This window comes from Rana temporaria, chromosome 4 (assembly GCF_905171775.1).
Source record: "Rana temporaria chromosome 4, aRanTem1.1, whole genome shotgun sequence".
Lineage (NCBI taxonomy): Eukaryota > Metazoa > Chordata > Amphibia > Anura > Ranidae > Rana > Rana temporaria.
In genome coordinates this window covers 282,663,330-282,687,930 of record NC_053492.1, presented here as the reverse complement: position 1 = coordinate 282,687,930, position 24,601 = coordinate 282,663,330, and the positions used below count along the sequence as shown (strand labels likewise).

Sequence of the window (24,601 nt, the reverse complement as noted above, 5' to 3'; positions counted from 1 at the left end):
TGTAATGCCAAAGAGATACATTAAAGTGGAACTCCAGCCAAACAGCGAAAAAAAAAAAAAAAGTGTAAGCACACATGAACAGTTTTACCTATTAAAATACTTGATATTCTGTTTAGCCAGTGTAGTCATTCATAAACCCCTGCCCCACTGTACGGTCAGGTTAGACTATTTCTTAATGCAGTATCCTGGGTTCCATCAGCTGATTGGGCTATGATTGGCCATCACTGCACTGCTGTGCTCCTTCCTCCTGTACATTGCCTAAATTGGCAACATTGTACAATGCATAGGGGGATTATTGTTCACGTCTTCCCAATAAGTAGGGAAGGGGGAGAGATAATTTAACAACATAATGTAGGTGGGTAGAGTAGCATTATTTTAAAATAAAATCAATGATTTTAAATGAATACATAACTGGGCTAAAATTTGTTTTAATATTTCCATGAAGTTCCACTTTAAGTTACAGTACAAGAGACACACATTGATTTTTCAATAAGCAATGCAAAGAGGAAAGCGCCAAGCATAAAGTGGAGCAATCATAGCAACCAATCAGAAGGCAAACCCCATCAGTAAAGGACAGATTCTGAGCAGTTGCTTTGAGTATTGCACTTCAGACTTTGCTCCAGCTACACATTATTGAATAACCCATAAAGTGAATAATTTCCCACTAAAACAGTAAAATGCATAAACAATTATGAAAAAGAAAACGCTAGCATAAACAAATGTAACCATGCATGTAAATAATGAAAATATACCTTAAAAAATAATAATTTATCCCATCAGCAGAGCAGCTTTGTGATGTGAAAAGAAGAAAAACCATATGACATAACTACAGGCACCATAAGGTACCAGCACTCCAGCTATGTATAGAACATTTCCCACAAAGCTTCTCTTCTATGTTCTGGAGGCCATATCCTCACAATCAGACCTCTATACTTGTTTCCTCTATCCAGAAGCTGAAGAAGCACCACATTGGGGTCTAATCCCAAGAATACATTTTTACTATATTACAGCTTAGAAATCCCAAAAATGTGGTGGCTGTATCTGTTTTCACTTTTCAGACTAAGAACATTTTCAGCAAGTACTGAAAAGATTTGCTGATCTTGCTGGACATGCAGTGTCCTTGTTACTTCCAGTGAGCTGTTAAGATATGACACAGAGTATCTTTATTATGCAAACTATTAAAGCTAGCCATAGACAATTTGAATCATGTATGGGCAGGCTGAATATACCCAAGTAAATCAACTTGGGTACAACCAGCCTGTTTTACATACGATTACAGCTGTTATAGCCGCTAGCAATAATCACGGTGTTCTCTTGGCGGGGACGGCTTCCCCCACCAGGAGAACGCAATGGCTCAGCTGGAGTGATTCACCCATCAACACTGAAGCCTCGTACACACGACCGAGGAACTCGACGGGCGAAACACATCGTTTTGCTCGTCGAGTTCCTTGTTAGGCTGTCAAGAAACTCGACAAGCCAATTTTCTCCATTCCTGTCAAGGATATAGAGAACATGCTCTCTTTTTGGCTCGTTGAGTTTCTCAAAAAAAAACGACGTTTTTAAAAACGTCACTTTAAATGACCGTGTGTGGGGGAAAACATTGTTTTATGTCTTGTGAAAAACGAAAAAAAAAAAATTGAAGCATGCTTCAATTTTATGTGTCGTTTTTCAAAACGTCGTTTTTTACTTCACAGAAATTGACCGTGTGTAGCAAAAAACGACGTTTAAAATGACGTTTTTACACCCGCGCATGCCCAGAAGCTAGTTATGAAGCGAGCTTCAATGGAAAAAACTGGTGAACGTAACCTCGATTTGCTAGAGCATTGTGAAAAAATGATGGTGTGTAGGCAACTTCGTCTGACACATAGCTGGATCGGATCGAGCTCAGGTTAGAAAAGTGTGTGTGTGTGTGTGGGGGGGGGGGGGGGGGGGAGAGCTGCAGCACAGAAGGTTTTTCACCCCAACACATTAGGGTGAAAAACCTTAAGGCTTTAACTCTTCAATCCTGTATGTAATGGAGAAGAACATAGGCAGGCATGTTTGAAATTCGGCCTGTGTGACGTCCTCCTGCCAAAAGATACAGTGTAGAAAAAAGCGTAGCCACGAAGGGATAAAAGTGTGTTATTCACAGGATTACCAGGTGAAAATAAGGGGGGAAAAATCTGGAAACAAAAAGGTAGATGGCGTTATCACCCTGCTGGGACATTGTAGTCTGATAGCTGGACCCTGCACTGTCAGAACACACTGATCAGCAGCAGCCACCACTGATGAAGAAAAAATGTACAACTCGTCACTTTGACACAAGTCAATCAAACAATCGACTTTTGTTGAGTGAATATGACCACACACTGATTGGAATTTGTCTAGTCACTGCTGAACAAGCAGAATTTCAATTAGTGTATGGTCAGCTTAGGGATTGGTAAGAAGCAATAGATTACATGTTTGTTTTGGGGTTTAAATAGGTTCTAATGGTGCCTGCACTTATAAAATAATGGTTTGCATTCCTTCCCCCACCATGGATTTAATTAAAGGTGTCAATGCACAGAAGTCAAGATGTGCACCTGAAAAGAAATGCAGTAGCACACATGAGGCTGGCCTTCTTGAAACATAAATATCTGCTCTTGTATGCAAGCAATTCATTGTTATGCACAGAACTATGAGGGCTGTACTGAGCCTGGGCCTGGTTCATTCAGCGCTTTTAAATATTAGCTACAGAAGGATCCTTTAAAACAGATATTTAGTAAATACTGTGGGTTGCCATGTTGCAGGTCTTTCACTGCCAACCTTACCATCTAAAAATTAGCCAGTAAACAAGAAGGGTCAGGACAGTATACAGCCCTTATGCCTCTGTGCAGTAATAAATTAACAAGGTAAAATGGAAAACTATTTAAAAATAAATATATTCATACAGGAGCAGACTCTTCCAAATTTGAGACACACCTGATGTCTTAGTTAAAAAAAACTAACAAAAAAAAAAAAAGTCAAAAAACAAAAACGGAAAACTGTGTTGAGACGAGATCAATTACCAACAAATTGCTCAAACAAAATGTCAAAAATGTATGAAGCCTCGTACACACGACCGAGGAACTCAACGGGCGAAACACATCGTTTTCCTTGTCGAGTTCCTTGTTCCTTGAACTCGACAAGGCAAGTTTCTCCATTCCCGTCGAGGAAATGGAGAACTTGCTCTCTTTTTGGCTCGTCGAGGTTCTCGACAGTTTCCTTGACGAAAATGTACACACGACCGGTCGGGTGTACGAGGCCTGAGGTTAGAAAATGTCTCCACAGCCAAAGAGCTGGTAATGCCAAAGCGAGAATCTGGACTTTTGAAAATGATATTAGATTGGCACATTAGCAGTACAATAAGCCAATGTTTTATTTTTATTTTATTAGATATGCTGTTTGGAAAATCATGCACGAGTCTGCCCACGTATGGACAATATTGTCCACTGCTGGTAACAGAGCAAATATGAGAAAAAAAAACTTTCTAGAATGTTCTATACAACCCAAATGAGACATTCACCATAAAAACAAAAAACAAACAAAAACACAGCAACAGTAGGTTTACACATTAAACAGAACCTCCATGGTACATTACGGCAATGAAATAATCACATTTCAAAATTTAATTGAATTTGAAACAAAGTAAAACATAGGCAAAAAAAAAAACACACACACACACACACCTCTAAACAGAAATACTCAGAACTTGGTTTTGTCATTTGTTAAGAATAACATGTTTAAAAAAAGGTCAAGTACTGCAGATTCATACAAATATTTCATTTCTAGATGGTCAACTTTGACTATTTTGTAGCGGAAATAAATTTCACTATAGCTACTATATGAGGCTGTAAGATGACACATTAAATAACATTTTCTATATAATCTTACAGTTATTTGGCGCTAGGTCAAAACAATTAAAACCTTGAAAACAAGATTCACATTTAAAACAAAAATGACTAAAAAACAAATCGAGAACTTTTCAATAAAAATGACACATAAAAGTCAGTGCACTGCAACGTATTGAGTGACTTATCTAACACATAGGGTTTGTTTACATATGCATGCTAAAGGTACCCACAGATACACTAAAAATAGTCAGACATATGATATATACGTAGTTCATGTAATCCTACAATCATACCAAAGAACATGAACAATGGCACAATGGGAAAAAAAAAAAAAGAGTTGACTGAAAAGTTCCAGCCTTGATGATAGACTATTAATGGCAATGTCTGGTATTCTTTTGTGATCATCATCAGTGTGAAACACACACATGAACAAAGACTTCCTAATGTCCATGGGTACCCTCAGCACAGTTTTTCTGACTGCCAATTGAAAAACAAATATGAAAAGCAATAAGGCAACAAGAGTTTGTCTTTTCTGCTTAAGACAATGTTTGTATGTACATTCTGGCCCCTAACTGCACTCATAATCACTTCACTGCATTAAATTCACAAATTTGTTCATTATATAAGGGGCGTATGGCTTCCAGATGGGACTTAAACATGAAACAGAATTTTAAAATCCTTGAAGGCAAACATTAAATAATAATGTATGAACTATACTTTTTTGGCAAAATAAACATTACAATGGCATCTACAAGACATGGAAATCTCATTAGGGTTGCCATATTTTGTGTTTTATTGCATGTACGTTTAAACCATATGTGTGTCTAGATTATCTTTTCTTAAAGGAAATCAAGGCAATTATTTTGCTTCCTAGTTTGGAATTGTCATAGCAGCCTAATCACTAGGAGACTGCAATGATCTAAAGCAGTGGTCATCACCCCTGTCCTCAGGATCCACTAACAGGCCAGGTTTGCAAGATAACTGAATTACATCACAGGTGATGTCATTTGCTGCTCAGTGATTGCAGTATTCTGCATCTCCCCAAGGTAATCCATAAAAGCTGGCCTGCTAGTTGGCCCTGAGGACAGGGTTGATGACCACTGATCTAAACAAATGATTTGTCCACTATCCACAACAATACAGTATGTATGTTTGCAATAAAGGGCAACTTCAATTGCAGAAGGTGGATTTGTTTTTTGTTTTGTTTTGGTGTGGAGTAACATTAAATGACTCCTAGGTTATGGATACCATTTTATCCTTGCTGTGGATATAATCAGGTTTGCTTGGGTTATAGTGGTAAAGGAAGGATTCCTTACCTTAATGCAATGCATTCTATTTGTCCGGTCAATCACAGCATGTGAGGAGAGAACGGTTGGGGAGGGGCAAGCAGTGCTGTGTGTGTCTAGCAGAACTCAGCAATAGAGAGGAGCCAGGAGCGCCAGCGGGGGACCCCAGAAGAGGATAGGGGTTGCTCTGTGCAAAACCAAAGGAGAACAGTGAACAGCACAGCAGTGACATCACCAAATTGACTCCTAGTCTTGGGAGACTCGGATGTATGAGGCAGCAGTCCTTTAACCCTACACTGCAGATATATAGCTTATGAGGCTGTGTAGTGCATAAACATCCTTGCATACCAGGAAATGCACTGCTATTTTTCAGAAATCCAGAGTAAAAAGGTACATTTTCAGGGAACTGCTTAGGCACGTTTAACATTTTTACATTTTTGAGTTCTGTTTAAATTTAAGGGGCCTTTTCTCACCATCTACCTTGCATTACATACACCAAAGAGAAGAATTACCATCAATGAGCAACATCTATTTTCACTCTTTCATTTCCTCCAGTAAGTACATATGTACAGGCCTGTAAATATCCTAACAAAATATTGCCTAAGCCGGCCACACACTGAACCATGTATGATCAGGCTGAATGGACCCAAGTTGATCAACAATCTATTAACTTGGGTACAACCATGCTGTTGGATTTTACATGCGCTTATTGCTAGCGGCTGGTATAGCCACTAGCAATAATGATTGTATTCTCTTGTTGGGGGCGGCTTCCCCCGTTAGGAGAACGCAATGGCTCCGCGGGAGGGATTCCTACCACTGACTGTTTTAAATGGGGGAAATCAAGCAATTTTCTTTCTTGTAGGAAAGAAAATTGCTCCAACTATGGCCAGCCTTTTAGACACTAGAAAGAGTATTTTTTTGGAAAAAGGGGACAACAGACATTCACATTTCTACAAACTAAAGAGAGGATCCTAAGAGGTCCAGGTTTTGTCTGAAGTTTTACATCTACAGAATATGTGTGTGAGCTACCTCAATTGGATGAATAATATACTATCTTTGGCAATAAAAGTGAACACTGCTGCTCATGTTGGCATTACTGCGATTGGCAACCTTCATGATTCTGTTGTGAACTGTCCTGAGATGTCACATAATTCAAGTGGTAGTAATGGATAAAAATGTCCATTGAATGTTTTCTGGACCGTACAGATGTGGCACCATTTCAATGGATTCAGCAATCCAATGCAAACTTTCCTGAGCCACTGGTAATAATAGTTGAGGCACTACTGGCTAAGAAATAGATTACTATTTTTATACTTTGAAGACGGACTGAATTATGGTTCACCCCACAAAATAGTATTTTAAAGTGGAACTGTGGCCTTAAAAAACTGCATGCAAGAAGGCATTTTATTCCAGAAGATACATACTATGTCCTATCTGTCATAAAGGATTCTGAGGCCTCGTACGCACGACCGAACATGTCTGCTGAAACTGGTCCACGGACCAGTTTCCGCGGACATGTCCGACCGTGTGTAGGGCCGAGCGGACAGGTTTCCAGCTGACAAAAGTTTCTTAGCATGCTAAGAAACATGTCCGCTGGAAAGCTGTCCGTCGGACATGTCCGATGGTCAGGACCACTCATCGGACATGTCCGCTGGCCTGAAATCCTGTGCATGCGTCAAAGTGATTCGACGCATGCGTGGAAGCATTGAACTTCCGGGTTCGCGCACGTTGCCGCTACGTCGCCGCCACGTCACCGCGTTTTCTGTCCCCGGGGAATTTGGTCTGATGGTGTGTACACACATCAGACCAAATTCTGCCAGCAGACATGTCCGATGAAAACGGTCCGCGGACCGTTTTCATCGGACATGTCTGGTCGTCTGTACGAGGCCTCACCCTTCTTCCTTTCAGTCTCATTTACATTGTACACTTAGCTATGCATATGTAGCTCATTGTACAATACAGTCATCTGAGAGGTGCTGGGATGAGTAAACTCCAGCACAAGTCTATCATCATCCTACTCCATCCAAATAAAGACCGCTAAAGATCCAGCATCGGGGAGAAGATGTCAGGGCTGGCAGGAGACTTTGCAGGTGTTGCATTGGAGGTATTTACAGATTTTAGTTAGAAATAGCACAAATAAGCTAAATATGGATGCTGCTTTTTCAGAGAACAGTAAATCTATATTTTTTTGAGTAACAATCACCTCAGTCTGGAATCAATTGCGGTGTCCGTGGTACAAAGATTTCCCTATTCGGTTGCAGAAGTGATGGGAAAGACTTCCAAAGTAGAAGGAAATAAAATGAATTTCCTTCATTAGCATGGAAAAGGATTAGAATGCTTTCCAAGTTTCTATTGCAGTCTATGTCCCTATTGGGGAGATTTCCTGCCCCAGAGGCATGCTGTGTGCCAGGGATTGACAGGAAGTGAAAGAAAATCTCCTACACAGGGACACCTGGCAGAGGTTCTATCTATGCCCAATTATACTGAATACCAACTTGCTCTCAAAAACAGACACTACAAATATGATTGGCTACTGAGAAACACCAACACTTTCCTTCTCTACAGCATTTATGACTCTTCCACAAAAAGGTTAATCTTTTATGCTACTCTCAAGGCGGTCATCTACAGATTAACGGAGTACTACTCAGATGCAAACATACATGCAAACATAGCTATACTCGCACATTTTTGTTGCTAAGTGGGACAGGGCTTCAATAAAGATTCAATATGCAGTCTCATTATAAAGGATAGATTATCGGAAAAAAAAATTCAAACAAGAAAAGTCAGAGATACTACAATCTGTGCAATGTCACATCACATATTCCTGGAGGCATCAACTGCCACATAGTACTGGAAGAAAGATCTGGCACTGCTTCATTGGGTAGCGACTGCAAGAACTGGGAGAAGACAGCCAGTTCCCAAAGATGTAAAGATGTCAGCGTTGCACCAAGCGTGCAGTGGTGGATTACAAAAGAACAATGCTGGATTAACTGGACATGCAAGTATTTAGAATTTTTCTTTTTTATAAAGCTTACCCAGCTTAAAAAAGTAAAAGCGATGGAAGTTCCCCTTTAACGCTTGATACATTTTTGGGGCTATGGGTAGCTATAATGGTTTTTGTATAGGTATATATTAATAAGGTCACCATTTTAATCATTTTGTATGGAGTAAGGGGAAATTATAGAACACACACAATTACATTCAGTAAGGCTGTGTAAAGTGAAGTGTACAATAACCAATAGTAACCAAATTTAAGATTAAAGTTTGGCTATGCTACGGACATTTAACTCTTTACACTTTCCTGACAAGTAATAGACTAGCTTTAAAACAAGCCCTCGCTGACCTTGGAAGCTAAAGCACTCTGAAGAAAATTTCTTCATCGGAGGCACTGATAGCAGAATTCTTCTTCTTTTGCCAACTCTGGACCTGGCAGCCTGCCAACCTTCTGATGGTAACAAACATCAGGTTCTGTTTACAACTTGTGTTCAGGCCCAGTGTTCACTAGAACGTGATGCATTCCATGCGCATTTCCTGCACCACGTTCAAAATGCCCTGCAGTTGTGATCTGCGGAGGGTGTAATAGTTAAAGGAGTTGTAAAGGAAAACATTTTTTTTGCTGAAATGACTGTTTACAGGGTATAGAGACATAATAGTTAACGGATTCCTTTTAAAAATGATTAAAAATAGATAAAAATCAATCATATAATGTGCCTGTAGTTTCAGTTTCGTTTATGCATCTGTGAAGTACAGAGACAATAGAGGGCAGTGATGGTTTGTAAAACTAAAGTGATTGGTTCTGAGGGGTTTAAGACACACAGTAATCACACCTCCTTGATTAGTGCCACAGAGAGAAAGCTCCCATGACTTTTTTCACCAGGAAACAGACTGTTCAGAACAGAGAAGGATTACAGCAACATCATAGCAAAAACGAACAATGAGGACATGAAACCAGGACTGCAGTAAGGTAAAGAAAGCTATTTAGCTAAAAAAAATGTTTCCTTTAGTGACCCTTTAAAGGATGAACCCAAACACAGAAGTACCATGTGATCTGATTGCAGTGCACTTCTAAAAGTAGTGCATGCACTATTTTTGGTGTGGTACAGTGCGATTTTAGCCCATGCAAACTGAATGGACTCAAAATCGGTCGCACTAAACCACACGTGAATCGCAAAGGAACACACAGCATGTTCCTGTGTGATTCCCGGTATGAACCGACCTTTAGTCTATGTAGCTACAAAGGTCAGAGAGGGCTTGTTATAAAGTGCATTTAGTCGTGAATATGTAAATATTAAAGGGTCCATTCACATGCCTGTTACTGCAATGCACATACCATGGTACCATTCATTTTGTGTGGCACCTCAACACACCAAAACAGTAGTCAGCAATGTGCCAACAGCATCCCAGCAATGCACGGCACCACAGCGCAAATGCCATGCAATTAAAAAAATGGGTCATGTATGACTTTGGCTGCATTTTAATGCTTTGGCAGCCCATTCAAAATAGTTGCACTGCTTTCATGTAACACACGTTAATGCATGACTGAACACACTGCTAGAGTGTGAATGGATCCTTAATGTCCAAAGGCTGGCTACAGGTGCACATTGCATTTACAGATCGGTAAAGAGGCTGGCTGCTTTGAGTTAATCCACACTACAAATCATCACTGTGATTTCCACTATGGTAGTACACTTGCTTTCAGCTAGTGGTGTTCTAGCCTTTGAATCCCCCCTGTAGAAAAACCTTGACGCGCACACTGCTCATCCCTTCCAGAAGTCACAAGACTTTGCATTGAACTACATATTTCACTTCTGACTGACAGAGACAGTAGTGCACATCATTTTCCAAAATGATAGATGGAAAAACCTGCAGCAACAAGCCTCCAACGGTCATTCCCCTATGCAGTGAAGGAGAATTACATTTTTTTTTATAAAATTAGGAAATGGACAACAAAACCATTTTTTTAAAAACAATAATAAATATGGCTCACTTGTGTAACCAACGAGAGCAAACTGCAGAGGGAATTTTAATCCAGGTCTACACAGAAGTTTATGAAACCTCAAGGGCTGACCTGTTCAGTGACTGTGCTGAAAGCATGGCATTGTCCTGTCTTTAACACACTTTTTCTCCGTTTAAACTCACCACAAACATTACAATCTAACAGTGCACAGTCTTTAGATTAATCTAAACTAATATGGCTGTGGTGCAAAATGTGTATCCAAATCAGGCAGGACCAAGCACTACACTTATGGTAATGCAAACGTGTGGTGAGCTTACCGATTAGGAAGTATGATATACAAGTAAATGTGATCATAACATTGCATTTAAAAGTCAAATTGTGACTAGGTGATACAGAATGGTGTTTAGTGTTTTTATCGCCCAACAACAAAATAATTGTTTTATCGTTGACATATCACTTGTCAAACATGTCAAAAGCTAGCTGGTACACCATAAATTACCGATTTTTACTGCAACCGTTTGTTGTAATGTTGTCTTAGTGCTACGCATTCAGAATGCGTAAAGAGCTCCACACGAACTTCAATGCTGATGATGACTGACCAAGTTTTCTCTGTAAAATGACAGGATTCTGAAAGATTTCTTCAGTAACTGGTACTGCACTTTTTCTTACACAGATCAGTTCTTTGACAAAGGCTTTAGGAGGAGAGATGGGATTTGTCAAGACTTCACGTTCCAACCAAAGTGCTCATTTGATTGTCTAACCAATGGGAATCTAGTCTTTAGCCTACACTTCTAGGAAGGGAATGGCAATTCAAATAATGTTCCAAAATAAACATACAAATAAAAAAGAAGCAGCAATTCTGGGCATATCCAGCTGGGAGTGCACCATGAAGAGGTGGCTTTATGGTCTGCCTTTGGGGGTGGTACGGAAAGCAAAGCATCAAATGGTACTGTGCTCTACAGTCCATCTTCTAGAATTCAGCGTTTTTTTGATGATAAAACTCTCCAGTACACAGTATTACCCCCCACAGGTCTGTTTCAAGCTTTAGGCGGTCCCCTATCCTTACCACGGCATACCCGTCCGTGTCCTTTTCCGTTTCTTTTTACAAAGGCAGTAGATAGGCAATCCAAATAACCCTAAAAAAAAAAAAAATATCAGAGTTTGGAATACAAAACACACCAATTTGCTTTATCATTGGAAATGTTAATGACATCAATCTGATCTCATACAGATGGATATAATTGTAAACTACAAAATGCCTTAATCACAATTAGTGTTAACACACTATCATATTTTCCAATGCATGTTGTTCACCTCTGTCCAGCACAACAACAATTTTTTATTAGCTAAGCACACTTCTGCTGCGGTGGCTACTATCACTAATGGCGTCTCTATTGCACCAGCGCAGTATGCACTCCCTACCTAAGGACTACACAGCTGTGTCCTACCACTCTGTGCGCCAACATGCACGGGCAGCACAGATTGGCTGGCGACAAACACGACATTTGATCTGCCCACTTGACTGACAGAACAGCCCGACCTTGTCTTTTAATAGAGAAGCAAAAAAGAAATAAAACCATGCTTGCATTGGCACTTAAGGTGACCGGAAGTACCCAAGGGACATGTAGTCCCACCGTCAAGGCTTTCTAGCGAACTTTTTTTTTTCCGACTGGAAGTTACAGGGAGAGCTGTACCTGATCGCAGAGTTTTATAAAGATATGAAAAACCTTTAGAAGCGGCTGAAAATAACCAACTGTCAGAATACTGGAGAAAATGTTTTAGAATAGGCTGAGCAACAAGATGTAAGCCCAGTAAGGAGCACAATCATTGTACGATATTCCACAGACCCTATACTGCAGGAACTCTGGCGTTAGAGATAATCAGGCAATGCAGAAGGAACTGTTAAAATCCACAATTTTCCTTTCAATACGTTTTTATTAATATTTCAGAAAGGATTACAGTCGTCATATATACTTTTCAAAATTAAATATGGCCCCTTAGGAGCAATACATAGCAGAATGCTAAAAAATCTTGAAACGGTAAATACCACTAAATAAATTAATTCCTGGGGGAAAAGACAGAGGAAGTAGTGATTGCCCGGTAGGCTAAATAAAGTTGTAATCATTGCTACCCTCAGGACCAAAGAAGGTCCTTCCAATAAAACTGTGGCTCGGAGTCAAGGGCAACTCGGAGTCCAGACCCTCAGCACCCCATTTGGGAACCTGCTGTGCTAAGGGAAGGGTCCCCGACCCCCGCTCCTCGCCATCCCTCCCCACACCACTCTCACCAGTGCGGGCGAAGGGAGTGCAGTGGGCTGAGAAGGGCCTACCATGTACTTCCCCCCACAAAACATGCCATAAATAAAGGAGTCTAACAAGATATTAAAGTGTCAATACCATCGACCGTAACCCTGTAAAAATCCACAATTTTATTCGCCAACAGACAAGAATGTCACATTAATACACATAAGTGAGAGTTTGTAGTGCAACTCCCTAAAAGATGATCATTACACAGAGGACTAATTCAGAAAGGCTGCTCCGCCAGTAATCTGTACTGCTGTGCTCAAGATCCCAGTCCCAGCAAGTGGGATAGTGCTGTGGAAAGGTCTCCCCAACACAGAATTTGGTCCCGAGGAGTTCCAGCGGCCACCGGAGTCTCTCAGTTGAGATGTGCCCGGACTGGAAGTGACATGGTCAACATTTCTAATCGAGTCATCTGTGCAATAATCAACTATTGAGATGTTGCACTACAACCTCACACTTATCTGTATGACCTTCACATTCTTATCTTTGGTCCAATAAGATTGTGGATTTTAACAGTTTCTTATGCATTGCCTGATTATGGCTAATGCCAACGCTGCTGCACTACAAGGCCTGTGGAATAATATACACTGTGTGCGCTCTTTAATGGGCTTACATGGTGATCATCTCATACCGTTCATATGAGAAGTGAGCAGCCCCTTTGTTGATTTCCTTTTACCTAGCAGCACATGACTTGTTACCTTAGCGTTTGCTGTCTATGTTGTTTTTCTGAGCAACAAGTTGACCTTTTAAATATTAGGTACACTGTTACACAAACAGCAGAATGTTATGGTAAATGATTCATATTATTAGATGTAAATTCATAATGAACTATTCAAGCTAATGAAACACCCAAACTATCGAATTATATCACAGTAATACACAGCACATAGTTCTTACTTGACATGGTGCATCATCATGTATTCTTACCCACTACAACTGCAATGGCTCCCAAAGCCAAACCTAGGACAAGGAGCAAGGGTGCAATGAGTAACTTGCCGGCTGAAAAAAAAAAAAAAAAAAAAAGCAATTTTAAATAATTCGTCCTGTTTAAAGCATTACATTATTGTTTACATATCTCAGACCACTTCTTCCGATGACCACTTATCTCCCATCCTAGCTGTTTCTTGGCCAAAAGTGAATTTAATATAACTGACTTTAGGGTTGAACAGCATCTACGTTCTACTCGGTCATAAAAGAAAGCTCTGAGGCTACTATACTTTGTTATAATCAGCAACTTTTAGAGAGTGTGCCAGGATCAAATGCCAATTGACTCTTTAGTACTGCATGCTTTAACTACTGTGTTTCAAAAAGCTGAAAAGCCTCGAGAGGAAACTCCTTTGTTGCACTTTGGTTGTGATCTCTTTTCGATATGGCATTGGTCTCTCATGCCTGCAGCTCCATTGTTTAAATAAAAGCCTTTTCTTGAAGCTTTCATGGTTTTTAAAACCCAGTATCATGGCATGACCACACAGACACAGGGGTTACAAATATCACAAACCATTCAACCAGAATAATTGGGCACCTGTAACTATCATGGTTTAAGGTGCACCCCTAACCCTTCAGCTGCATAAAAATATATGCCTAATCTGTCCAATAAACAGAAATACTTACCTTACTATCCCATAACAACCAGCTCTCCAGTCTCTGGTGCTAGAATATGAATGAGCACTTCTACATCTTTATGTAGAGGTCAAGATCGGCGATGATCATCGGTCCTGCATTGTATACGGCAAGAGGAGTGGCTTCAAGGGACAAGCCTTTACAACCATAACTGGTGGGAAGGAAGACTGAGGATTAAGGTAAGCATTCCTGTGTATTAGGTTACCTCCATGTAAAAGGAGCATTATATTCTTCATCAGTGGGGAAGGTTTGGGGTTGGATAGAGGGATGAGGGACGAGGACACGTTTTTTTATTTATGCCCAGAGTTGGGCATTTAAAATATTGTTGATCAGTGACCGTCATGCAGTGTCAGTGCACCCTCATCCACTAGAACTAGCACTAGAGGTGCACTGAATGGAAATTGTTGGTGACAAAATCGAAAAATTCAGGATGCACTTGACCGAAACCGAAAATTACCATAAAAAATATATATATACACACACACATACACGTGTATGTGTGTATATATATTTTTATATAGAATTGCATTATATTCAGCTTTTAATGAATATCATGAATTTAAATGAATGTGAATTTATTAGTGTTTCACTGCGCCTATAGTGTTATATATTTCAGAGATGCTACTTAAATAATAAATCCCAAAAATTGTGTGACATTAAAGGATCACTTAAAACAATCTTTTTTTTAAAATAACAAACATGTTATACTTACCTCCACTGTGCAGCTCGTTTTGCACAGAGTGGTCCCGAACCTGGTCTTCTGGGGTCCCTTGGTGGCTGTCTCGGCTCCCCCCGCAAGGACTCAACACCTTCATGTGAGCTTGCATGGTGTTGAGTTCTTGTAGGCGCGCTCCTGTGATACAGCCGGCGGCCATAGTCAATGGCTGCGCTGCTTTCAATCAACCAATGAATGAGGTGGGAAGATGGCCGAGAAACCTGCGCGTTCACGGCGCGGGACTTTCGAGGGGTCAGGTAAGTAAAGGGCGGGTTTCGGGGGGCCTCTAATCCGCAGATTTTTTTTCACCTTAATGCATAGAATGCATTAAGGTGAAAAAAAACGTTTACCTTTACAACCCCTTTTATATGGTTGCGCTACCGTGGAATTGATTATAGGTTGGTACACTAATGTGAATTTATTGTTGGCCATTATGGGCACCTTAAGCGCAAGAAAAATGCATTTCTTAAAATTCTGTGTGCGTCTTCACACTTTTCCATTGCACTCCAGTTGTGGTGTTAAAAGTCTTGTTTGCTGCATTTTTGGTCAGTAAAAGTACCAAAAACACACCTCCCCATTGAAATGCAAGAAGACTGCATAAATAACGCACCTGTGTTACATTTTTGATGCATTTTTTAAATCGCTTGACCTATGAAAAACACATCATAAGCACAGTAAAATCATGGTAAATCACAGCAAAATTGCGTGCGTTTGTGGCGCCATTATCAGCAGCCTTTTCTCTATTTGGACGATGCAGAGAACACCATTTTAGGCCGATGTGTTTCAAAAATTTCGGTGCATCTAGCACACAGCAAACAAAGTGAAAAGCCAAGGTTTGTGGGAACAGAGCAACTCCTGATTTAGAAAAACAAAAACAAAAACCACAAGGATGGAGATTAAGTTCCACACTAGTTTTCATATTTGCTTAAAGCGGACATCAGTAATTTTTTCAACTTCCCATCTATTAAATCTTCTGCCCTTGTTGTTTTAAGTTTGGATAGTAAAACTATTTTTTTCTGCCAGTAACTACCTTGTACAGCCCACTTTGTTTGTCTGGTAAAAAGCCTAGGCTTATTACATTATGCACAGCTCTCTCTCTCTCGCACTCTTGTGAGGGTTTGCCAGGAAGGGAGGGGGGGGTCATAAGAGGGCCAATGAGAGCTGAAGGGCTGCAGAAATGGAGGTGTGCTTCTGTGTAAATCCAGTTAATGAACAGGCAGCAGCTTCAGCTGCCCACAGTTAAAATGGTTTGAGTCGGACTCAGTGGTAGGAGATTTAAGCAGCATATTTGGCAAGTACAGAATCACAATATATATATAAAATAACATGCAAAGTGGTTGGAGGGAAGCTTCAGAATGGCAAATATGTATTTAATACAAATTATGTGAGCAGACTGCATGCAGTTCCTCTTTAAACATTAGAACAAGGACCCCATAACAGTAATACCCCTTAGATTGTATACTAAAGTTAAGTCACATTTTTAATTTAGATGCAAACGCTTATCTGGTGGCGCTCTCATATGCAATTAAAAAAAGCCAGTATTACATCTACTCACCGCAAACAGAGCCTCGCACTAATCTCCTTAGGTGCGGTCTCTCGGGGAGGTAGCGGTATTTGCATCCAAATACACTGAGGTTTGACGTGTGATCACCAAAGAAGCGCAGCTGACGATATCTCTCCCCACAGCGGTAGCAGAAATTAGTGTTACACTGGGAACAGGTCATATGATCACAGCCTTCTGTTCTCTGAATGTGGACCTGGGGGGAAAAAAAGCATCACATTAATAGCAGATATCCAGATAAAGTGAAACTAAGGCCAACCAACCATTCCAGGCTTTTGTGGGGTTCTGCCATTGCTGACCACCTCCTGGAAATGCTACTTTCTTGACCCACTGGTTTATGGATTATTGAGCCGCTGACCTGAAACAAGTATGATGAGCTATATAGAGTCAAAGAATAATTTAGAAATATTATTTATTTACACACTTGTTCCAGGTTATTAAATACAATTCTGATAAAACAGGGTTAGCATTTTTGAAAAGGAACGTCAGCAATGGCAGCCTACGCATTTCTCCAACGGGCTTCCCCTAGAAAATGAAAACGTAAACCTGCATACATAACACGCAATTCATTTATTGTACAGCAGGCTTCTGACTTGCTTCCTTGTTCCTGACCTCTCCCTTGACAGCACTAGTAATTCTGGTAATAGGAGAATAGATGACACTCGCCTGCGTTCCTAGAATGCTGTACTCGACTAGACCCAAGCTGAGTCACATAGGAGGACAGAAGCATGCTGACAAAACTGGGCAGTGGACAGGAGTGGAACATCTTGGATCACTTTTTTATACAAGTTTCCTTTAAAAAATGCCAACATTTAAAACAATTTTTGTACAATAAACGTAAAAAAAATATCTGTACTCAGAGTTCATATTACTGTAGCCAGTTCAGAGAGTTTGTTACGTTAAAAGTATGCCGTAACGTCCAGTTTTGAAAAGGGGTGGACAAACACCAAATTACAATTTCAATAATCTAATAAAAAGATGAGAAGAAAGTTAAACAAGGTTTTTACCTGGACCATTTTTTTAAAAGGAGAATGTACCATTGGATACTGTTACACAGTGTAATGGCTGTGTAAGGGCACAGAACCTGTATTGTATAACTAAAGTCTTTACTTTCTGCTAGAAGTTAAAAACAATGCATCCACATACAAAAAGGCGCAGGTAAATCGCTATTCATATTATTGTATTTTTCTTTGCCCAGAGCTCACCCTGAATAAGATCTGTAGTAATGGCTTAGAATGATATACCAGTTTTACATTCCACAAACAGCCAGCAGAGGGAGCATTAACTCTAGTTAAGAGTTCTGTTGCTTTCTTTTCTTGACTTAAATTTATTGCAGTCAAAATAAGAAACAACAGTAAGTATGATGTGTGTTGGCATTCACACAGAATACCTCAAAATGATTTTAAAAATAGAACCATTTCTTAGCTTACTAGTTGATTCCTTGGTGCAAATTTATGCATAAGACTTATATGTTTAAAATAACATGCAATGGGCAATTACGGGGGGAAATTTTAAGGTCAGATTATAAAAAAAGTGCATTACCATGAAATGCACCACCTAGGCCTTGAGAGCTTTAAAGTGATTCCAAAGGCAGACCTATAGACGCACACAGCCCAGCTCGGGAGTGGGCACACAGAACTGCCCCGTTAGCAAACAGTTTGGCAGGGGACGCCAGAAGGGGAGGTTCAGGACCACTCTGCAATACTATTGCACAAAGCAGGTATATATATAACAAGGTTTTTTTTTTTTTTTTTTTTTTTTTTTTATAATAACCATACCTTTACAACTGCTTTAATCTTTTGTTAGGACTAATTGTGTGCACATCCAGTTTACAACTGATAATGAGATCTGACAGTACTGAGCAGACAGGGTTAAATCGCAAACATTATCCCTCAGCCCCAACATTACATAAGGGATAAGCCAAGTAGAAGGCAGCTACAGGCATCATTCAGATATCCTTGTTTTCAGCCGGCGATTCTGTGCACCATAAAGAATGTTCTTACAAGTGACCACATCCGGTGCCTTTCCGGGCTCTCCCGTGCCATCAGAAACCTGGAGAGAGAATTGGCCGCCGTTGGAATGTAGGCTCATTCCAGCCCATAGAGATCGGCCCATAGAGATTTCCGGTGACCAGGTGGTCACCAGTCATCTCTATCGTGATCGCAGCTGGTAAGCATGAGATTGTGATTTTTTTTTTCGATCACAGGGGGAGAGATGCCGGGTCTTATTGACCCCGCATCTCTCCATAAAGAGAACCTGTCATGAACAATTCCCATTACAAGGGATGTTTACATTCCTTGTAATAAGTATAAAAGTGATACAAAATTAAGAATGTAAAAGAAGTAAAGTAAATAAACAAAATAAAATGCCCCTGTGCCCAGTAGCTCACACTCGGAAGCAAGTGCACATGCAAGTCCCGCCCACATATGTAAACGCTGTTCAAACCACTCATGTGAGGTATCGTCGCGTGCGTTAGAGCCCGAGCAACAATTCTGGCACTAGACCTCCTCTCTAACTGTAAACTGGTAACCTGTAAAAAAAATTAAAGCGTCACCTATGAACAGATTTAAGTACCAAAGTTTTTGCGCCATTCCATGAGTGTGCGAAAACATCATCTTTTACATTATACAAAAAAATTGGGCCAACTTTCCTGTTTTGTTATTTTTTAATTCATGAAACTGTTTTTTTTTTTTTCGTTTGTTGTGCAAATACCGTGCAAAATAAAAAGTTGCAATGACCGCCATTTTATTCCCTAGGGTGTCTGCTAAAAAAAGAGAGGAGTGCCAGAATAGGCCCGGTATGGAAGTGGTTAAATGCTTATGCGTAATGCTTTCCTTTCCATTATCTAGTTTTTATTTACTTGCCTTTAAATATGCAGGGACATTACTCTAGTCCAGGGATATGCAATTAGCAGACCTCCAGCTTTTGCAAAACTACAACTCCCATCATGCCTCTGCCTTTGGGTGTTATTCTTGTGGCTGTCAGAGTCTTGCTATGCCTCATGGGACTTGTAGTTCTGCAACAGCTGGAGGTCCGCTAATTGCATATCCCCGCTCTAGTCAATTCCCTGGCACAGCCCCCTCCCTCCTTGCATATCTTGGCCTTTTACTGTTCTGAGGGTGTCCAATTCCTGTCTATGCTGCCCTGGCTCCTCTGCCCCTCCCCTCTCTGCAGAATCTAGCAGGCAGGGGAAGAGTGAAAGAAAATACTCTAGAGTGCCATTAGAGTAACAGCTATGGGTCTGCTGGGGCTACTGACATTACATTCAAGGTGGCCAGTATGAGTCTCAGGTCTTTTAGATGTCTACACAAAGGGAGGTTTTTCAGGTAAATAACAAGTATACAATACATAAAGTGCAAATATAATCTTATGGAAATATTAAAATGGATTGTTTGGCAACAGGGTCTCTAAAAAAAAAGGAAAATGGTAACGCACAAACCTGACAGCAATTTATTGTGGTACTATTCATTCTGAATGGCACTTAACACGCCTTGTGAGTGCACCACTACGCATGTGTGTTTAATCACGCCACTACACACAGATGTAAACCACCTGTGAATTGTGGTACACTGCATTAAAAAAATAAATGCAAGTCCATGAAGGTGCGTTGTGGTGTGTTGACAGTCTTTTATAAATAAAATAAACTACCTTACCACAATGCAAGTTCACATGCAAAATAATGCACTGTAAGCACCACACAAATCTGAATCAAGGGGTTGATTTACTTAAAGTGGATGTAAACCCACTCTCATCCTTTCTAAACTACTGCCATAGTGCTGATCTATAAGGATATAGATGCCTCCTGCATGTATCCTTACCTGTCAAATGTCTCCCCTCGGTCTGTTATAAGAACTGAAAACCTGCAGATTCTGTGGGTGGGTCTGTTGCCTGGAGCTCGGTGGGTGGAGTTGTGATGTCAGTAGACTCCCCGCCCTCCTCTACACTCCCCAGTGCTCCTAATAGCAAGCTGCTTGCTATAGGGGCACTGGTACATGCTCGCTCCCGAGTCCTGCTCTATGCGTCCATAAGACACAGAGCCACGGCTGGGTCATGCCCCCCACTCTCTCATTGGCTATGATTGAAAGCAGTGGGAGCCAATGACTCCTGCTACTGTCTTAGCCAATGAGGAGAGGGAGTCCCAGGACAGCCAAGGCTCTCATGCATATTGCTGGATCGAGATGGGGCTCAGGTAAGCAGCACACAGATTTTGTACCTTCATACACAGAATGCATTAAGGTAAAAAACTTTTAGGCTTTACAGCCACTTTAATTGAACTAGTTGAAGTTAGAAATCGATTGGCTACCAGCAAAGCTGCATCAGATTTTACACCTTCCAGTTTTAGTAAATCAAGCCCTAGGTGTGCCAAAGAATCAGGATAACTTAGGTCCTGTTCTATAAAGGAAATTTCCCTCTTCTCTGGAGAAATTGTGCTAGTTGCTGGGTGGGAGGAGAAACTGTTTAGAAGCAGTCACTGGGAGAAAGGTCAGTGTGACTCTTTGATGCAGCAGTGCTATATGTGTAAAAGAACCTGTGCATGTGAATGGTAGAGTGTATTTGTTTAGGGAAATGAGAAAGGATCAGATGTGTCATATTGCCACCATAAAATGAAGAGTTGGCTACACAAAGAGAATGGTGTTACTTTTACCTTTGGTACGTAGCACCATAAAAAGTGAGCCAATACTGATATACATGGAGGGGTAGATGTATGTAGATTGCTCGGGACATGCATTTCTCTATAAAGAACCTCACAATTTCTGAATGAGGAATTGGTGTACTAATGTAACAGTTTCTTTGTAAACCGAACAAAGTTCACATGCTACAGAAGATGTCAGAGGCGCAGATGTCATAATGAGAATAAAAGCAAAAGGAGATTTTCCCTGAAACAGAGAGATTGCCGAGACCGGAAAGACTGTTATCTTTGGCAAATGAATGAATAGGGTGCATGTGGGGGTGAAAGGTTTCTTCCCCTTTCTTCAAAGAAAATGTGGAAGTGTACTTTTGCTCTTCTACTTAACCCCCGAATACAGGGCCCACTAGCTGAATACTTTTCTGTGTTTAGGAAAAAAAAAAAAAAACACCATGCAAAACTCTGTTTATAAGGCCAATGTTGGAAATCTGAATGGAGTAATATCAATTAGGTAACCTTTTTTTATAAGAAGTGTATATTGCAACCAATGTTTGGGCAGAAAAAACTGAAATGTAATTTAAATAGTATCTCAATCTGTCTTTGCACTACTTTCTATAATGCCGGGCAAGGCAGGAATAACAAGAATGTATTTCTGGACAGCCACACTCTCGAACAAAAGTTGCCTTTATTTAAAAGATAAGAACAGCACTACAAGTCACAGCAATCAAACTCCAGACAGCTGACGCGTTTCACACTATATCTAGTGTTTTGCCTGCACCTGGGATCTTTGTGGGGTGGATTACCACCAAGGTCTCCACCTGGAGCGGCCATCTCTCCTTTCTATAATCCCAGGCACATATTGGAAAAGGAAGGGATGGAACAGTTAATACATCAACCTTTACTGCATAGTAATTTAAAGCATTTTTGATGTCCGTCTCCTGCCCTTATTGGCACAGTGCGCTGTCAATCAAAATACCGGGAGGTGGGGACATCAGCGAGCGGTGTTCACATATAACAATACCTGACACTGCGGGGGATCCCTGCTGTGTCATACAAGCGATTTCTAATAATAATCCCTGCTCTGCACTGGTGGTCCCTGACAAGCAGCACTTGTAGTCCCCGACATTTGGCTCTGGTGGTGGTCTCTGACATTAGGCTCTGGTGGTGGTCTCTGACATTAGGCTCTGGTGGTGGTCTCTGACATTAGGCTCTGGTGGTGGTCTCTGACATTAGGCTCTGGTGGTGGTCTCTGACATTAGGCTCTGGTGGTGGACTCTGACATTAGGCTCTGGTGGTGGACTCTGACATTAGGCTCTGGTGGTGGTCTCTGACATTAGGCTCTGGTGGTGGTCTCTGACATTAGGCTCTGGTGGTGGACTCTGACATTAGGCTCTGGTGGTGGACTCTGACATTAGGCTCTGGTGGTGGTCTCTGACATTAGGCTCTGGTGGTGGTCTCTGACATTAGGCTCTGGTGGTGGTCTCTGACATTAGGCTCTGGTGGTGGACTCTGACATTAGGCTCTGGTGGTGGACTCTGACATTAGGCTCTGGTGGTGGACTCTGACATTAGGCTCTGGTGGTGGACTCTGACATTAGGCTCTGGTGGTAGTCTCTGACATTTGGCTCTGGTGGTGGTCTCTGACATTAGGCTCTGGTGGTGGTCTCTGACATTAGGCTCTGGTGGTGGTCTCTGACATTAGGCTCTGGTGGTGGACTCTGACATTAGGCTCTGGTGGTGGACTCTGACATTAGGCTCTGGTGGTGGACTCTGACATTAGGCTCTGGTGGTGGACTCTGACATTAGGCTCTGGTGGTGGACTCTGACATTAGGCTCTGGTGGTGGTCTCTGACATTAGGCTCTGGTGGTGGTCTCTGACATTAGGCTCTGGTGGTAGTCTCTGACATTTGGCTCTGGTGGTGGTCTCTGACATTAGGCTCTGGTGGTGGTCTCTGACATTAGGCTCTGGTTTGAATTTATAAGGCTGTAACCTATCATACCATGTGTTATGTATGGCTTGCTGGCTGCAGAATGAGGGATGCGATTTATGTTGAAGTAGGCGAGTTCACATTCACAAGCCTAGTGTACTTCCCACATTCACTCCCATCCCAAGGATTCATGGGAAATGTAGGCTGATTAGAGATCCTCCCTGCCAGAAAAGATGATGCATTTTTTGAATCACAAAGCTGACTTCCTGAAAATTCAATCAAAAATCTCTCAATCTTCACAAATGTAAAAACTTGTGTGGGGGGTGTACTAATGGTGGATTTTTTGAAAAACCCAGAGTTCTGATCTAACAATTTGCATACATATACACTTTCAATAAAACCTGTCAAAGACACGAGAAATTCAAACTGAGGCATTAAAAGGAGAAGTACAGCCAAAGCTCATTTGTCTGTATTTCTCCTGTGGATCACTGAAGTGCAGTTTGTTCTGCACGCCTGTGACCCATTTTCAGCAGACAGACTGAAGCCCGCTATTCGCTGACATCACAGAGCCAGTTCAGGCTCAGGTAAGATTGCAACAATGGAGTAGGCATATGTCCACATGCATGGACTGGCACCTGGCTCAGCCTCTCAGTGAGCTACTGACAGCCTGAGTCGGGCGCTCCCAACCCCTCCACAGCTGATGCTGCATCCACCTAGGTAAATATGATTCTTAAAAATAATAATAACAACACATACCTTTAAAGTGGTTCTAAAGGCAGAAAGTTTTTCATCTTAATGCTCTAAGGTAAAAAAAAAACCTTTTGGTGCAGCCCCCCCCCCATACTTACCAGAACGCCATCTTGATCCAGCGAAGTGCATGAGAGCAGGGGCTGTCCTGGGTCTCCCTGTCCTCATTGACTCACACAGCAGCAGGGGGCCAAGCTGTGCTGTGGGTCTGAATGGACCATGTCCACTCAGAGGACCACAGCTCAAAAGTGAGTACACCCCTCACATTTTTGTAAATATTTTATTGTGACAACACTGAAGAAATGACACTTTGCTACAATGTAAAGTAGTGAGTGTACAGCTTGTATAACAATGTAAATTTGCTGTCTTCTCAAAATAACTCAACACACAGCCATTCATGTCTAAACCACTGGCAACAAAAGTGAGTACACCCTAAGTGAAAATATCCAAATTGGGCCCAATATTTTGAGGGACCAGTCAATTTATACTGTTATACCAGCTATACACTCACTACTTTACATTGTAGCAAAGTATAATTTCTTCAGTGTTGTCACATTAAAAGATATAATAAAATATTTACAAAAATGTGAGGGGTGTACTAACTTTTGTGAGATACTGTATAACCAGCAGCTTTCATCACTAGGTCTACTTATTGATCCGATTTTTTGTTTTCAGTGAATTTATCTGCCTATGCATTTTATAGCGATCGTATGGTCCATCTGATGTGCCCAGGTTGGTAACAGGTTTAAAGGGGTTGTAAAGGTATTTTTTTTTTCATAAATAGCTTCCTTTACCTTAGTGCAGTCCTCCTTCACTTACCTCATCCTTCCATTTTGCTTTTAAATGTTCTTATTTCTTCTGAGAAATCCTCACTTCCTGTTCTTCTGTCTAACTCCACACAGTAATGCAAGGCTTTCTCCCTAGTGTGGAGTGTCGTGCTCGCCCCCTCTCTTGGACTACAGGAGAGTCAGGACACCCACTAACACACAGCTCCTCTCTCCATCTGC

General features: G+C 41.1%; 1 protein-coding gene across 1 annotated transcript in view; it reads right to left on the bottom strand.

Annotated features, from left to right (window-relative positions):
- Positions 1 to 10,678: 10,678 nt before the first annotated feature.
- RNF217 (ring finger protein 217) overlaps positions 10,679 to 24,601 on the bottom strand; it is a 119,158-nt gene continuing 105,235 nt past the window's right edge. Inside the window, exons 4-6 of the mRNA XM_040350352.1 lie at positions 16,288 to 16,489; positions 13,325 to 13,396; positions 10,679 to 11,230 (exon numbers count right to left, since the gene is read on the bottom strand). Coding sequence (XP_040206286.1) covers positions 11,157 to 11,230; positions 13,325 to 13,396; positions 16,288 to 16,489 — 348 coding nt within the window. The 3' untranslated portion in view covers positions 10,679 to 11,156. The remainder of the gene's footprint in view (positions 11,231 to 13,324; positions 13,397 to 16,287; positions 16,490 to 24,601) is intronic.